This window comes from Anarrhichthys ocellatus, unplaced genomic scaffold, assembly GCF_004355925.1.
Source record: "Anarrhichthys ocellatus isolate YVR2014 unplaced genomic scaffold, GSC_Weel_1.0 scaffold24, whole genome shotgun sequence".
Lineage (NCBI taxonomy): Eukaryota > Metazoa > Chordata > Actinopteri > Perciformes > Anarhichadidae > Anarrhichthys > Anarrhichthys ocellatus.
In genome coordinates, this window is record NW_022280054.1 from 10356715 (window position 1) to 10372422 (window position 15708).

General features: G+C 44.9%; 3 protein-coding genes across 4 annotated transcripts; 1 reads left to right on the forward strand and 2 right to left on the reverse strand.

The window, feature by feature from the left end:
- Positions 1-552: 552 nt before the first annotated feature.
- Positions 553-4763, reverse strand: ftr86 (finTRIM family, member 86). 2 transcript variants are annotated; one of them, XM_031860513.1, is made up of 11 exons: positions 4116-4763; positions 3669-3764; positions 3300-3533; positions 3047-3209; positions 2883-2960; positions 2741-2791; positions 2627-2665; positions 2461-2502; positions 2272-2337; positions 1975-2177; positions 553-1111 (listed from the first exon to the last, which is right to left on the reverse strand). In XM_031860513.1, the coding sequence occupies exons 1-11, from the start codon at positions 4623-4625 to the stop codon at positions 776-778; spliced, it is 1818 nt and encodes a 605-aa protein (XP_031716373.1). In that variant the 5' UTR covers positions 4626-4763; the 3' UTR covers positions 553-775. The 2 variants fall into 2 exon arrangements, with proteins under 2 accessions (XP_031716373.1, XP_031716372.1); XM_031860512.1 differs by having other exon boundaries at positions 3047-3533.
- Positions 4764-5273: 510 nt separating this feature from the next.
- Positions 5274-8418, forward strand: nudt8 (nudix hydrolase 8). The gene is made up of 5 exons (XM_031860540.1): positions 5274-5349; positions 6056-6892; positions 6976-7108; positions 7347-7424; positions 7605-8418. The coding sequence occupies exons 1-5, from the start codon at positions 5279-5281 to the stop codon at positions 7788-7790; spliced, it is 1305 nt and encodes a 434-aa protein (XP_031716400.1). The 5' UTR covers positions 5274-5278; the 3' UTR covers positions 7791-8418.
- Positions 7939-15030, reverse strand: mfrp (membrane frizzled-related protein). The gene is made up of 13 exons (XM_031860539.1): positions 14750-15030; positions 13448-13556; positions 12672-12809; positions 12291-12461; positions 11970-12189; positions 11197-11327; positions 10977-11102; positions 10826-10902; positions 10601-10749; positions 10070-10200; positions 9612-9746; positions 9254-9381; positions 7939-9081 (listed from the first exon to the last, which is right to left on the reverse strand). The coding sequence occupies exons 1-13, from the start codon at positions 14801-14803 to the stop codon at positions 8857-8859; spliced, it is 1794 nt and encodes a 597-aa protein (XP_031716399.1). The 5' UTR covers positions 14804-15030; the 3' UTR covers positions 7939-8856.
- Positions 15031-15708: the final 678 nt, after the last annotated feature.

Here is a 15708-nt window from a genome sequence, read left to right on the forward strand (position 1 = left end):
GAAGTTTTCTTCATGAAAAGGTTTTCAAAAGGCATGACAGGACAGCTGAGTTCGATTTTTGCATCCCTAAAATCAGAGTTTCAATGTCCTCCTGAAAATAGTATTGAATTACTTGAGTTTGCTGGCAAAAAGCAAGGCCATGCTCATGAGTGTTCAAGAGAGAGAAGACATTAACAAATGCTTTTCCTCTAGCAAAATAAATCCTCGTTTGAACATAAATCAGGACTCTGCACTGTAGGTTAATAAATAACAATCGTAGCTGTGTCTAGATAAAGGAATGGGTGGACAAAAGACCAATGAAGGTCAAATAGTTGTTGGCAAATCCACGAGGGACTAGTGAAGATACTACAGATAACTTAAGAATGGAAGGGGAGCTTAGAGTGTCCAGGTCACCAAAGTGTGGGGATCAAATCACTTTAGTCACAGAAGAAGCCATCTTTGTTGCTCTATATAGGCCACTATTCACTACTCAACCATCAACAATGCTTCAAGTTAACCTTCATCCCAAAATAGTATGTTTAAAAAAAAGATATATGGATAAAATGTGTGTGTTCTTGCTCTTTTATTCACTTATAAAGATATTTCTAGAAAATGTACATCAGTACAATAAAAGCCGGTGCAGAAAGAATAACATGAATACCAGACATCTTTGTTTCTTGTCTAGAAGGATCTGCACAGCACATTTACTTCCTTATTAAAAAGTGTCACATGCTTCCAACCGAACAAGCAAGTTATATATAAAAAAAGCAAAAAAAAAACATCATTCATATGCAACTCAATCCAATTGGCAAACAGTCACTGTAGATCCTACTCCTGCACAGAACCTGAACCCTGGGAACAGTGGGGCAGTAAACTGGCTCTGGTGCTGGTGGATGAGAGCCGCCTGGTTCTGGGCGATGCGGTAAAAAGCCAGAATCCCTGTGTGCTGGTCCAGATAGATGCCGATCCGCCGGGCCTTAGACGAGCCCAGTAGTTTCTCCTGGCCGTCGTGCCAGAAGGAGAAGCCGGTCCCGGACCAGTACAAGCTCCAAGACTGAGCGTTGTGGCCCAGACGGCTGTTGTCCTCAGAACCTTTACGTTCCATCTCCTTGTAGGCCACGCCGATGCTGAACTGCAGGACCAAGAGGAAACGTGATTAGGAAAAGAAGAATATCCAGGGTGGTGCTTCGGGCCAACGTCATAATGCTAACAATACTAGCATGTTGATGTTTAGCAGGTAGTGTTTATAGTTTGTTAGCATGCTAACAGAATACTCAACACAGTATACAGCATAGCTGAGGCTGAAGGAAAAGTCATTCGTTTTGCAGGTATTTAGTCAAATAGTACTTTTAGTGTTGGACAAATATGAATTTTGAAAGGATTAATAAATGTTAAGGGGTCTCTTAATTTGTCACAATTCATCCAAAGAGGGGGCATGTTTGTGTGAAACAAAATTTAAAGTTACATTTGTTGAGACATTCCAATCAAAACCACAAATATGAACCAGGAGGAAAAGTCGGAGGATCGCCTCATTAGGATTCATCGTTTTAGGACCATGAATGTCTATATTTCAGATATCAGTCTGGACTTAAGTGTGTGACGGACCGACCAACATTGCGATCAATAAAAACAAGTTGCTAGTGACCTGGGAGTGCATATCAGTAGTTATTTTTGAATATTCAAAACAGTTACAAAATATGCTGTTTAGTATGTTAGTGAGTACATTACATCACGACCTGCCTTATTGTAAACCTCTTGCAAGATAATGCAACATTTTGGCATGTTTGAGGATTTTTTTTGTTGATTACATGATTTTTGTATTTTCTCATAATGTCTACTGAGGTGAGATTCCTCCTATGAGCCCTGAATTTTTTTTATATCACCTGCAGTCGTTTCTTTTGTTGCTGTTTCTGCTGCTTTGTTTTATTGTGCAAACAAATAAACCAAATATTGCATTGTAAACATGCGCATAGCTGAAACCACCCATGGATCTACCTTCTTGCCGGTCCACTCCACCTCCCAGTAGTAAGGGTTCCCTGCCAGGGCCTCCCTGCAGAGAACCTGTCTCCAGAAGAGGAAGCGCTCAGGGTGGTCTGGTAGGTTCAGGTTCTCAGCCCGCATCCTGGCTTTACGACCACCGTCTGACAGCTGCACGTGGCGATACACCGTGTTGGCGTCCATGGTGGGTTCGAAGCGATCTGGGAGGGAGAGGATGGATTTTAGTGAAGAATCTGCTCCTCCCTGAAGGCTTTGACACAGCGTTCTTTATTCTGTTTCGTTTGGTGGACTCACATTTCAGCATTTCTTCTCTCGTCTTCGGTTCCAGGTTGAAATGTTCCACTGTTGTCACAGGAGGTGCTTAGAGGGGAAAAAACAACATAAATCAATATATCAAACCAGGGATCATAAAGCGTCTTCACTTCTGCAAGGGGAAGTAGTTGATTGATGTGTACAAGCAGCTTCTGATGTATTTGTGTTTACTTTGAGGTTGACGAGGAGGGATGGGTGGATGTGGAGCTGAAGCTTCATGTTCAGAGAGATGGAGGGGAAACAAAAGAAAATGTAAACCAAATTAGAACTCAACTCCATGACTTCTAACATCACTGGAACGTTGTTCATGTACTGCAGCAGGCTTTCTTATTCTTACCTTGAAGGTATGAAGGACGTTTTGTTGAATCCTCGTGCCCTGAATAGATGAAGCAAAAATATTAACCCTGGGACTTTCAAACAGCCACATTTAAACAATCTCGGGTCCATGTACCTTGAGGTCGCGGAGGTCGCAAAGGTGGATGGTCTCTCGTCATCACATACACTACAGAAAGGAGAGGATGAGTTGTTACAAACATCTGAAGGTGCCCCTTTCTATAACAGTCAAAAACAAACAGCTTTTTAAGTTGCCGTACCTGTGTTTGGTGTGGTGGCCTGACCGCTGTCGTTAGCTGCTGCACCACTGGTTGTTGAAGCCCCAGGATCAGGATTCACTATAAAGAAAAGGAAAGTTTTGACTGTCAGAAGAAGGGAGGAGAAGAGAGGCGAGGAGGAGGATGAGGAGGAGACGATCACTGACCTAATGTGGCGATCTTGGCCAGGCCGGTTTTGCAGAGGTCCTGCATTGACTCTTGCAGTTGTTTCATGGCCGAGCGGACGGAGGCCACCACCGCTTCCTCCTGACTCAGTACGGACTCTCCTGTGGCACCCGTCTGACCCGGCGGCTCCATGATGAGGAAATTCTTAAGATTGAATGACACCACAATACTTGTCAATCCTGTGAAATTCAAATGAAATTCATCTTTGGCAACGATTTGCGTCACACTTACTACCTTCAAGAAGCGGATGTTGTCCTGCATGTCGGCCAGCCGGGTCAGCTCCTCGCTCTTCCAGCGCAGCGGTGCCACCTCCTGCTCCAGTTTGTGGATCTGGCCCTCGACCCGGCTGCCTAAGGAGGTCTCATGGTTGTCGAGGACCTCACCGACCTGGATGCTGGTTAGATTCACGCTCTTGACGAGCTCTGTGAATACGTCTGTGCTTTCTTGCTTCAGAGCGTGCACCAAGGCCTGGGAGTGCCCAGAGAGGAGAAGAATGTCAATGTGTGTGTGTGTGTGTGTGTGTGTGTGTGTGTGTGTGTGTGTGTGTGATAAGCAAGACGTCAGAAACAGTTTCTACATCAAACCATCAGAACTGTTGCTAACCTTGTGTTGGCGAGCAACAAGTGGGAGCTCCACAATCCTCTTTTCAGTCGCCTGGATTCTCTTCTGTATGTCCACCTGCATCTGAGCCAGCTCTTTCTAGACACACACATCATCCATTGCTTAGTATAGATACAGGTATAATATAGAAAAGAGGCCACACACAATGCAGGACAGTAATGGACCTTGATTGTACTTTGTGATTAGACATGTGACATGTTGTAAACAAATATTTTGACCTTAAAGAAGGCGAAGAGCACTTCCACACAGGAATGTGCAGTAAAAACAGTACTTCAAGTTCAGCTACATTTTGGAAATGTTACACAACACAGTCTTGTATTCACCCACACCTCCTCTTACACACCAACACCAACATGATAGGGGAAAATAAAACTACTTAAGAGCACTGATAATATCCCCATGGTGACATTTGCCCTGTCCATTACATACCTGTCTCTCCTTCCTCTCTTCCTGTGGTTTGAGCACACGGTGTCCCTTGTGTCCATGCTGGCAACACACCTCACAGACGTACTCCTTGTCCTCGCAGCAAAACAGGTCCAGGGGTTGGTTGTGCTGAGGGCAGGGCCTGGGGTCCTCCGTGGGGAGCTGAGGGTACATGCTGCCCTGTCGCGTCCCTCTAGCCGGTAGGACCTCCAGGTAGATGGGCATGGATGGCAGCGCAGAGGAGACAACGGTGGACAAGCTTCGCTTGAGGCTGTTGGTTCTCAGTTTCTCTATACACTCCGCGAGCACAGTGCTCTTGGCCAGGGAGGGTCGAGGGTTGAAGACCTGCCTGCACTGGGGGCAGCTGCACTGACCCTTGCTGTCCCTCTTGTCCCAGTGGCTCTGGATACAAGCCAAGCAGTATGAATGTCCACAGGGCAGCGTGGCCGGGTCCTTCAGGGTGTCCAGGCACACTGAGCAGACAAAGGTCTCCTCTTCAGACCAGGCTGAGGCCATAGTGGTGCCGGGGTGGAACGCAGGAGGGTGAGCTAGATTTTTCGGAGGTCAGACCTGGGTGAATGGACAACCAAAAAGGTTCCCCGTTTGAGAAGGTTACAGAACTGGAGTCTGTTAAGTTAAAGGAAATACTGCCAAAGATGGCAATGCTGAAATGCCAGCTCACATGAAACTCATGCTGCTTAAAAAGCAAGGCAGTCTGGACTCAGGGTGGGGCTGGTAAAACAGGTTGGGTGAGGAGTTTCTCTCGCTTGTGTCATTCGGTGCATTCCCAGTATGTCAAATGACAAATAATAGGCCTCATGAACCTCTGTAATGGCAACTTTACATCACTGTGAGAATTAACTTTTGACCAACAATGGAACCAGATGATGTCAAGAGTTAAGAAGAGCCACACAGTGATGCTAGGGCTCCTTAGAAATAAGAACTATTCTCATGTTTTAAGTCAAGGCCTGGTTAATGTGGAGTGCAATGAGGACAGACTGGTTTTTGCCTCACCTGACCAGTGATGCAAATGTGCAAACACAATGGGGGGGGGGGGGGGGTCACCAGTCATCAGTCAAGTAATGCATTACTAGCAGTAAATACAAGCTGTAAAAGAGTTGTAAAAGGAGTTTTCCCCCGTCGTCGCAGTGAGGGCAGCACTGACGCGCATGCGCCATATTGACCAGTGGCAGCCGGCTAGCCGGGCGACAGGCCAACTGCCGGTTATTCAACTTTCAAGGTGAGTGTTTTCTGCTATCAAATAACATTTTAATTCCCACTACGGGTCACTGGCGTGTATTCTGACTTCGCTTAGGACAAGTCGGATCCTTCCCCATTGACCACATTTAAAGTTTATCTTTGGGATACATTGACATTTGCTAGTTGTATGCTCAGGTTGTAGCAAGCTAGTTAGCTTCGACATCTGCTTTTAGAGCCATATTTACGACTACCAAACCAATTTTTGATGGTGTAAGTTTGATAGTGGAGAACCCAGGAGACCTGGACTCTTTAACGTACATGTTTATTTTGTGAAAATATTAACGTAACTGTCAAAACTCAGCTAAGCTAGCTAACTAGCGGCTGTAGCTAGTTAGTTAGCGAAAGTTTGAAAGCGGCTATAGCTAATTTAAGGACTAGCTAACAGCTGCACTTTGGGGGTTTGGAGACCAGATGAAATAATATTTGTGCTGATGGTTAGGCTACTAAGTATTGTTACATTTGGGTAAACCTCAGCAGCTCATGCTAACACTTTCACGCATACGTAACTTAAGCGTCACTCCTTCTCTGCCGGTGTAGCCATGTGGCATGTATGCTTCACCTGAGCTGTGAGATGGCCCCACATTTAATACACAAATCACTTGCCTGTGTAATTCGCTATTGAAGAAAATGAGCTTCATTGGCTGATGCATTTAATACTGTCTGTGTGTTTTTATTTATTTTTCCAGGATGTTTAGGGCCCCCCAGATCCTGATTTGGTCTTGTCCCCTCAGGCCATTGCTGCTATTGAGAGAGTGCCACCTCTCTGGTTTCTCTAAGCATGCTGCTGCTGGATGGCAGGGTGCAAGGGATGGGAAGAGGAGGAGATATGACGGGCTCCCTGGAAGTAAGGAGAGGTCATCAGAGACTGGACCTTGTGCAACACAGCTGTCTTTATTTAACTCTAACTGTGACAATCCGAAGCAGAGAGAGGCTTTGTCTCAAAACTTCCCATCCAAAGCCACTTTGTCCAGCTATCAACACCTCCCTCAGGTTCCTGCCTCAGCAAACCCCAAAGCTGTGAGAACTTACCGAGACTGTTTAATCAACACAACTTGCCTTCAGCCCTGGAGGAGGCCGTGGGACATTTGCCAACCTTCACACGGTTCCACCTGTAAGACTCGGTGCAACCTTCTCCAAAGCCGTTCGTATTGCAGACAGCACTCTATTAGACCTTTCAGCTCGTCGACACGTGCGCCATGGATTTTGAACCACTTTCTCAGTAGACGACAACCCTCCAGCCTCTCTTGTCAAAAAAACAGAGCAGTTCATCAGGCCGCCGCTCACGAGGTTGACGGCTGGAGGGAATGTCTTTCCCTGCAGAATGAAAACAGGTGTCGACAGAGCCTGGGGCCTAACTTGAAGCTGTACGAGGCCGGAAAAAAGGGGGCAACTGAGAGCCAGGGAAAGAGCCAGGGGAGATGGGCGTCAGTCCTGGTCTCTCTGTGCTCTAATCAGGGGGAGCCGGCGGTTCTTTTCACCCTGCGCTCCAGCACTTTGAAGGGCCGCCACAAGGGAGATGTCAGGTAAAGGGGCAGGCGAGAAACTACACTGTTTTAAAAAGCTCCAGTATAGTGGCGTCTCTGTCCTCATTTCCTGTCATTTGTAGCTTTGCAGGAGGAAAAAGTGATCCGTCAGATAGCGATGTGGTGGCCACGGCGTTGAGGGAAGCCAGGGAGGAGCTGGGTGTTTGTGTGGCGACGGAGCAGGTCTGGGGCATCTTGAAGCCTCTCAGAGACATGGTGAGTACAAGCGTCATGTATTTAAGAGTCACACTACACCATTGAGTGTCAAGATAGGATGATTACCATTTTATGAATGTATGGCGGGTATTGCAAAACAGCGGTGGTTTATTTTATTAGCTTTTTTTTTTTTAAACAAACGGTTCATGGTTTTGTCTAATCATTAATTCAAAACGTTATCATTTTGAGTACTTTGTCTGATTGTGACGCTGCTTGTGTCTTTCGTCTCTCTCGTCAGTCGGGCATGATGATTGCTCCTGTACTCGCTAACCTTGGCCCCATGGAGGAGTTGTCCTTCGAACCAAACCCTGGGGAGGTAAAGCTTTTATATCTGCTAGAGAGGAGCGGGTTTCCACATGTGTAAATGACAAGTAATGAACAAGTGAATAGACAAGTAAACGAATAACTTAAAAAACAATCGCACCTCTCTTTTTGTGAGTTTCAATGTAAATCCCAAATGTTTAAACTCTGCTTCCTTTGCCTGTTTCTGTCCCAGGTCGAGGAGATTTTCACCTTGTCCTTATCCCACCTGTGCAACCCTCACAACCGCGGCTACACACACTTCCGCTCCGGTGACAAGTACGGATACACTGTACCGGTGTTTCGTAACGGGAAGCATCGAGTGTGGGGTCTGACAGCCATTGCCCTGAACCACACCCTGCAGCTCATTGTCCCCCATTAGCAGCTTTTACAGTTTATGGCACACTCGTCATGTGACTCTAGGACTTGATCTAGGCATATGTGCAGTCAAGGTTTGTGTAGCAAAATCAATCCAGGAATCAGTGTGAATGTGAAATATTTTTCTTTTATGAAGGTAAATTTCTTTCCAGTCAGGAGAAGATATATATATTTTTTCCACTTGCGCACTTTCTGAGCCTCGGGTGTATAAAAATGTCTACCGAATGGATCATGTGTATAAAGGTGGTGGCCGGCTGTGAGCAGTTGTTGGACGTCTTAGATATGACGTAACAACATCAAAAAGCAGTGCCAATACTTTAATTATACCTGAATGATTCTTACCTGAACATTTATCGGTATTTCTCTGTATTATGAGCTACTTTAATTTAGCAGCAGTTACCAAAATAAAGAATATTAACAAGCTAAATCAATGAGTCGCTGAGAGTTTTCCCCCTGAGGCTTGTTTTTATTACATTTTTATTTTGTGCAGAGATCATAGTTTCCAGTGTGATTCAGCTCACGTCCGTTTTTATCTCACACTGGATCAAATCTTGACTGTTTAAAAACACTGAAAGGATAGAAGAGCATTGTGTGTGTTGGTGAACAATGCAATAAAGGTTGTTTTGAAGGTATTCTCCCTGTATTCATTCTAAAAAGGTGAGATCTGTTTCTGTGTGATTGACATCAAGGCAATAAATAATGCAAAAAGACAATAGGTTTCTAATGAATGGGGAGTTTGAGAACTTTCTTTTTGCTCAGTTGGTTTCTGAATCGCACAAAAAACGTGAGTTATTTTTATTTATGTACGTTCTCTTAAAATAGCCACCGTGCAACGATTGTCTGCATCCACCACAAGCTTTAAAGGCAGCAGGTTTTAATGAGGCGATGAATGAAGTCAACACTGCGTTCTACAACACAACTCTTGAATGCTGAGGACCTACTGAGTCCAGAAAACTAGTATTCAGTTCTGTAAAATGCCGGCCTTTCGGTCCTCAAACTGCTGCCAGTCTGAAGTGAAATGTTGGGGTGGAGACGATCATCTCTAACTGACAAAAAAAACCCCGTAAACATCAAGGCAGCGAGCACTCCACGGGGTCCTGTGAGTCCGGCAGGAGGTGGCAGTTGAAGGGCCAGCTGAAGGAGAAGAGGTCCAGGGCCTGGCTGCATTGCTGCTCGGCAGAGGAGCAGACGGAGCGGCAGGGCTGGAGGACGCCACCCTGAGGGCTGCACTGGGGCAGAAACATCCCACACACCAGCCTCCGCAAGGGCTCGAAGCACGCCAGCTCCATCAGCACCTGGACGACGAAACGGAGAAAAGAAGAGCTTGAACGTCAGACTTGAAACAGCTGTATGGTTGTTATAAGAAGTTAAAGCCGTCAGCGTGTTTTTGTCCCACCAAGGGGCTCGATTTTTTGAAGATTATGCAGCAGCAACAAGAAGTTGGTTAGTTATGAAGGTAGCTTCTACCCGGTACTGTCGCAGGAGCGTGGCAGCTTCTCTCTGGTCAGCAATGGACAGCCAGATGTTTGGGAATGAGGTGAGGTTGTAGCTGAGGCCTTGACACATCTGCACCTCTATGACCTCACACGATGAAGCTGAGGGCATAGAGAAACCAAATCTTTCCTTTTCCTATTTTACATTTATGTAGTCTAATATTTGTTATTATCCCTCTAATAGACAAAGGAAGTTATGATGTAATCGCAAACTTTTATTCTGACAGGGTTTTGTTGTTTTTGTGCTAAGCGGGATTTCAGCAGCAAAACTCTGGGAACAAACACTGCTGTATCTGTGACTGTGATCGGGGTCAGATGTAACAGGGACTCACTGAAGGGAGGGTAGGTGGAGTTGCCACAGCCCTGCTCATCTGCTCCGTCGGGGCAGTCGTCCCATCCATCACACAGCCACTGCTGCTGAAGACACTCCCCTGTGCTGCAGGCAAACTGGCTGGGACCACATGTCCCTTTAAATCCAGACAGAAACAAACACTGGAGGGTTATCGAAAGGAAATACTGTAATAGGAAAGGATTTCCTTCTCCCTTTATAAGGAGTTTAACAAAGCGTCAGGTGTAAGCTGCCAGTTTTTGGAAGACTAAAAGTAGGTCATATAATAAGAAGAAGGTGGTCTAAAAGAGGTGGTCTAAAAGAGGTAAGATGTGAAGGAAGTGGTAAGGAGAGAAACAAAGGAGACAGGAAGTAAAACAAAGGAGAAAATATGGAAAGAAAAAAGCATCACACAGCTGTTTGGTTAAATATGAATTCAATTTTTTTTTATCAAGAACTCACTGCCCAGGACAGACACTGCCTGGTATGTTGCATTGAAGCCGCTGTCAGCCACTCCCTCATCGGCCACAAACACCACAGTCATGTGGGGGCTGGAGGAGGTCAGGTCTGGAGGGAAGGTGGTACCACAAAACCTGAGACAGAGGTAGAGGAAACAAAAGCTGCTTCAGAACTCTCTGTGGCAATATATATAAAGGATGGCATAAATGTACCTGCATTTACATGTTTACGGTGGCAATCACCGTATTTTCATTGAAATAAAAGTCTGTTAAGTTACGTTCAATCTATCACCAAAGGAGGTAAGACAGTAGTGATTGGGCCTATGGTCCACGGATGAAAGTGTTACAATATTTATATATTTACAGTGCTATGAACTGGGTGTCTGTGGCGACATTCCCCAGAAAAAAAAGCACAATTCCTCTGTTTTCACTCAGATAGAAATTCTAAATCAACCAGGTCTGTAATCCTAAGGATCGCCACTTTAAACAGCAAGGAAGAGATAACTGAAGCTGCAGTTACTGTCCAGGTTCTCACCTTCCCAGCACTCTTCCAGCTCCAGTGTCGGCGCTGTCGTGCACCTCCACGTAGTCAAACTCACACACGTCCTGAGTCTCCAGGCTGAAGTTCTTGAAGCTCAGCGTAATGACGTGACCCTCCTCAACAGATATGTACCATATGCACAACTGATGGGAAACAGAAGAACGCCAGATCAGTGAAGAACACGGCCCTGTGATGGGTAGTTTGGAGGGAAGAATGTACCTGCTGGTGAGGGTAAGGCCTGGGGTGGTTTGGACTTGATATGTAACCAAACGGCCCCGTCTTCTGCCCACCACAGTCTGTTGGAAATGAAAAAGGCCCATGAGTTCACTCTTGTGTTGTTGTTTTCTTTACTTTTTTTGCAGGCTCTCACCTTTGTGTTTATGACTGCAGTTTGCCTCGTCCGCCTGGTCGTGGCAGTTTGGATGACCGTCACACACGGACACGGGCAGCAGACAGCGACCACTGTCACACATGAACTCCTCTCTGGAGCAGCTCTCTGAGGAAACACACACAGCAGCAGATGCATGCACTTAAATGGTAATGGACACCAGTGACATGAGTCCATGTATTTTGACGCACACACTACTGACTATGTCCAGGCAGCGTGGCTCTGTATTGAGCGGTGAAGCCGCTGCCTGCGATGCTGCCATCAGATCGAAAGGTGACCCACACCGAGCCGCCGTTTGTGTTGACTGTCGGTGGTGCAACGTTTCCGCAGAACCTGCAGGAGAGAGATAAACAGTTTTTTTTCTTCTCTCTCTCCATATTACAGCTTTGGAGTTGCCAGTGGAGTCTGAACTTTGCACCGTAAATTCTGAAAAGGATTAGCGAGCCAGTCATGTAACATTATTAGAATTTCATCAATCGTTCATTACGACACTTTCCAAGAATGCAACTAGGCAAACAGTTTCCTCTTGTGTTGAAATCTTTCCAAGAAGCCTTTCGGTACCTAGAAGCCCTCTCCTGTTATGCACAGAGCTTTAGTGACACCTACCAACCAGTTGTGGTAACGTCATGAACCGTAAATGAGACAAGCATATAGGTTCATTTGAGTTTTAAATTTCAGGTGTGTCTGCCATTTTCATACACTCAAGTGTGTATTTGCCAGAAGACACATCAATACACACATCAATACTAACACGATGAGATTGTTTTTGTTATTCCTCTCCGGAGTGACATTTAGTGCAAGTGCAAAGTTCAACTTCTTCTTACAACAGGAGCATAAGCCTCGAAAGGAGAGCATTAGGCAGTGTTGTATAAAAATAACATCTGAGGAGAAACTACGCAGCTGTGTCTGGAGAGGAAAACTGACAAAGGCCCTGAAAGTATTTGATACGTGGAGATATTTGGGGTTCTGAACTACCTGGTGACCACGGAGCTCTGTTCTATCTGCTGCTGCACCTCGAGCCAGTCAAACAGACAGGGAGACGGCCCCTCGACGGTCAGAGAGGTAACGTGGATCTGGACCTGGTAGGGGGGTGCGACTCGGATCACCCACACGCACAGCAAGTTGGGGGGATAAGAGCCGGGGTGGTTTGGAGAACTGAAACTGCCCTCTGAGTCGGTCAACACCCCTCCACAACCTGAGAGACAGAGAGGGACACCAGTTACAGCTGCACAAGAAAGATAGAAAAAATGTTTTTACAATTACAATATAAATGGCCATTTAGTTTCAATCACTTACGTGTTTCAGATGTTGGGATCTTCGCGGGCTGTGGTGCAGATGTACCAGTTGGCAGTTGACTCTTGTTGGCAGAGATTGTGGGTAAAGTTTGGGATGCTCCATCTCCTGTATTCAGCCGGTCTGGAGATCTGGTGGACAGCAACGGATCCTCCACTGCCTGGCTCTTCATCTCTGGAAACATGACAGGGAGACTGGGGTTGCAGTATTGGTTAAATCAGGATACTTTATGTTTTTTTTCAGTTTGCATGAAAATCACATATTGAACCAGCTATAATCCGAGTTTATAAAAATCCCATAAAACCCTTTCAACCAGTTTCTTTCTCTTTTCAATCTCTTTTTCGTTGTGATGATGAGGGATGCTGAGGTGCAGCAGAGACTCACGCGTGAGGATGAGAGCCAGCGCCAGTCCGAGGGCTGTTACCAGGAGCAGGGCCGCGACACAGACCACCACGGCCCCCCAGCCACAACCTGGGCCCCTCAGACGCATCACACACACCCCAAACAGACCCCGGCCTAGACCTGAATAACACATTAAAGGGTGATATGTTATTACCTTCCATGAACTTGTCAAACTTGTGAGAGACAGACTGAAAACAAGAGTGATCAAACTTAAAGCAGCTTAAACCAAGACACTTTTAGTTCCTAGTATGGATCATCCACCAAAAACAAGGAATCAACCTTTCCCATAATGCAACTTGGTAGTGTCTTTGACAGACTCTCCTTGTCTGCTAAACACACATGTCTTTCAAACTCTACACCTCCACTTTTTAATACAGGTTCACTTTTTTGCATTTAGTCTACAAACCCAAGCTGAGATAACCCTGATGACATCACTGTGACATCATCGAGGTTGTTGTCTTTTTAAGAAACATCCTCCAGAGCCACAGGAGATATTGTTCAACTGTTAACACAAGCTAAATGGGATTAACCATGACCAGTGAATTTATCTTATACATGTAAAAGTGGTGGATTACTCCGTTAATGCTTGGTTATACTGTGAGCCATCCCGACCATGTTTAACACACACTTCTTAACTATATTCTTTAGGATAATCAGAGTCTAGATGATGCAATCATATTGCTAATCCAGTGCACATACACAGTCTAATACAGTTCAAGTTTAGTCACAGAAAGCTGCAAGCTGATTGGCTGACTCACCAGCTGCCGGCGGTTTGATTGGTTCAGGGGTGGAGGAGGACGTCCTGAATCCCTCCACTCTCTCCTCTCGCTCCCCCTCCAGCTCAAAGGCAGGGTTGCAGAACACATTCTGCAGAAAGAAAAGTACAAAGTTGTGGAAATGAAACTATATCAATTTTAAAAAAAAACTTCATAAAGTTGTAGACTATTGAATAGTAAACATATTCTTGCTTTTTCAGTGGATTCATTTCATAATTAATTTCATTTTTATTGGATACTGTCGCCGACAACAACCCCGTGAGAGTGAGAGTGAGCCAAGCGGCACATTTTCACATCTTTCTCAGTGAATAAACTTTAACTTCGACCAAACCGGAGCTGCTTATTGGAACAGTGTAAAAGACTAACCAAGACGTATTCGGTGACTTATATTTGGTTACTGTCTAAGAAACTTGAATTCAGAAGGTGCAATACAGTTGTATTTCTCAGTTGATGTGTAACAATAGTTCCTGCACTGACATTTAGTGAGTTTATTTGTCAGATGAAGTGAACTCGCCTGGCAAATGTAAGTCCAACATTCAATCTCTTTTAGCTCTGTTTTTGGTCTCAACCAACTCTCGAGGTAAATATCCGGCTCTTTAGCTGCTAAATGCTCCGATATCTTTAGCTGCTAACAGGTTCTGGGCCAATGAGCTGAAACTCAGTATACTTCCTAAAGCAGAGGCGAGCTGCAGATTCAGGTAATAATTCTCTAAAGATTCATCCCGATGAGAGTGACATCTTTCACATTGTCGTTTGATTTTATACCAATATTGTTTATAGCCGCTTTAAAGCAACTTACTGAACAGCATTTTGGGAAATGTAGGGAACTCCAACGCGCTATCATCGTGTAATTGCTGCTTGAGGCCGCTGTGGCTGCTGTTCGGCAAACGTGACAAAGCCTCGCTTTAGATATTTACCCAATATTTACTGTTATATTTACACATTTAATGCTCAAATGAGAGACACGTGTAGGTCTCTGGTAAAAAAAATACCATCTGGTCCAATCACACGTCTAAGAAGCAGGATAAAAAGACTAAAAATAACTGGCATAGCAGGGTTTCAGGACCATAAGGCTTGAAATTAGGTTTAATTAATTATAATATTTTTGTAGAAGAAAAACAAATTTGAAATAAATTCAGCTATTCCAAAAAAAGCAAGTTGGTAAGATGATCATAATGGACTAAATAGGATACAATCTGCTAAACGTCTCATTGTCTCCGTGACCTTTCCCACATCACATCACCTTCATCAACCACCATGATCCATCTCATCCTACTCACTCACCTTATAGATATCTGAAGAGTCGGAGTAAACTGCAACCTGGCTGAGGTCAGACATCTTTAGTCCGCTGTCACTGTTACCTCAACATTGTTCACTTTTTGCTCCTGCGGTTCCACTGAAGTGCAGCAAGTTTACGGCCTTCAATCCTCCATCGTAAAAGAGCTCTTTGTTGGACATCCATCAACGTAATCCAGATCAGAATAACAAATATAATTCAATTTTCAAACTCTGGTTTGAAAAACAACATCCATGTTTGCAGCTATTCTTTGGCCTTTTTGTCTGTTTTAGCAGCACCAACCTGCATTTCTCTTGTTTTCGTATGGTGTGCAAGTGGTTACGAAAGAGTTTCAGAAACTCCTTCAACGTGTTGAACAAAGCCGTGTCAGCTGAGAGGACTGAGCCCCTCGGAGGAGGAGGAGGAGAAGGGGAGAAGGGGGGGAGGATGGAGGTAGGCATGGGGGTCCCTGTTAAATCTCGATAATCCCTATAATGATCTTTTAAGCCGTTTTATTCACATGCACGCTCGCATGCTCGAACCTGACGAAACACACAAATGCACACCGTTTTAAACCCCCCGAACACTGGCACAGAGACGGTCTGAGTCATGTAGTAATACTTCTGAATATTTAGGCATCTAAACAACAACAGTGTTGGGGTGAGGTCCGTTTCTTTGTGAATGGTGAATAATAGCGAGACGTGCTGAAGAGATTGAGATTTGAAATTCCAGTTTTTGCCCAAAGCTGGCTAATGGTGTTGCAGTTGAGTGTCCTAATAGCAGCTTTTATGAGGCTTTAAATGACCAAGTAATGTAAGAAATGTCACCAAAGACAGAGAAACAGAAAAAAACTAGTGCACACCAATAATGAAAGTAAGAGCTCAAATCTGTGTTCTGTCCCAAATTGCTCAATCTCCCCTCCCTGTTTGCTGCTGCTGTGTTAATGGGTAATCAGTCGTCAAATAAA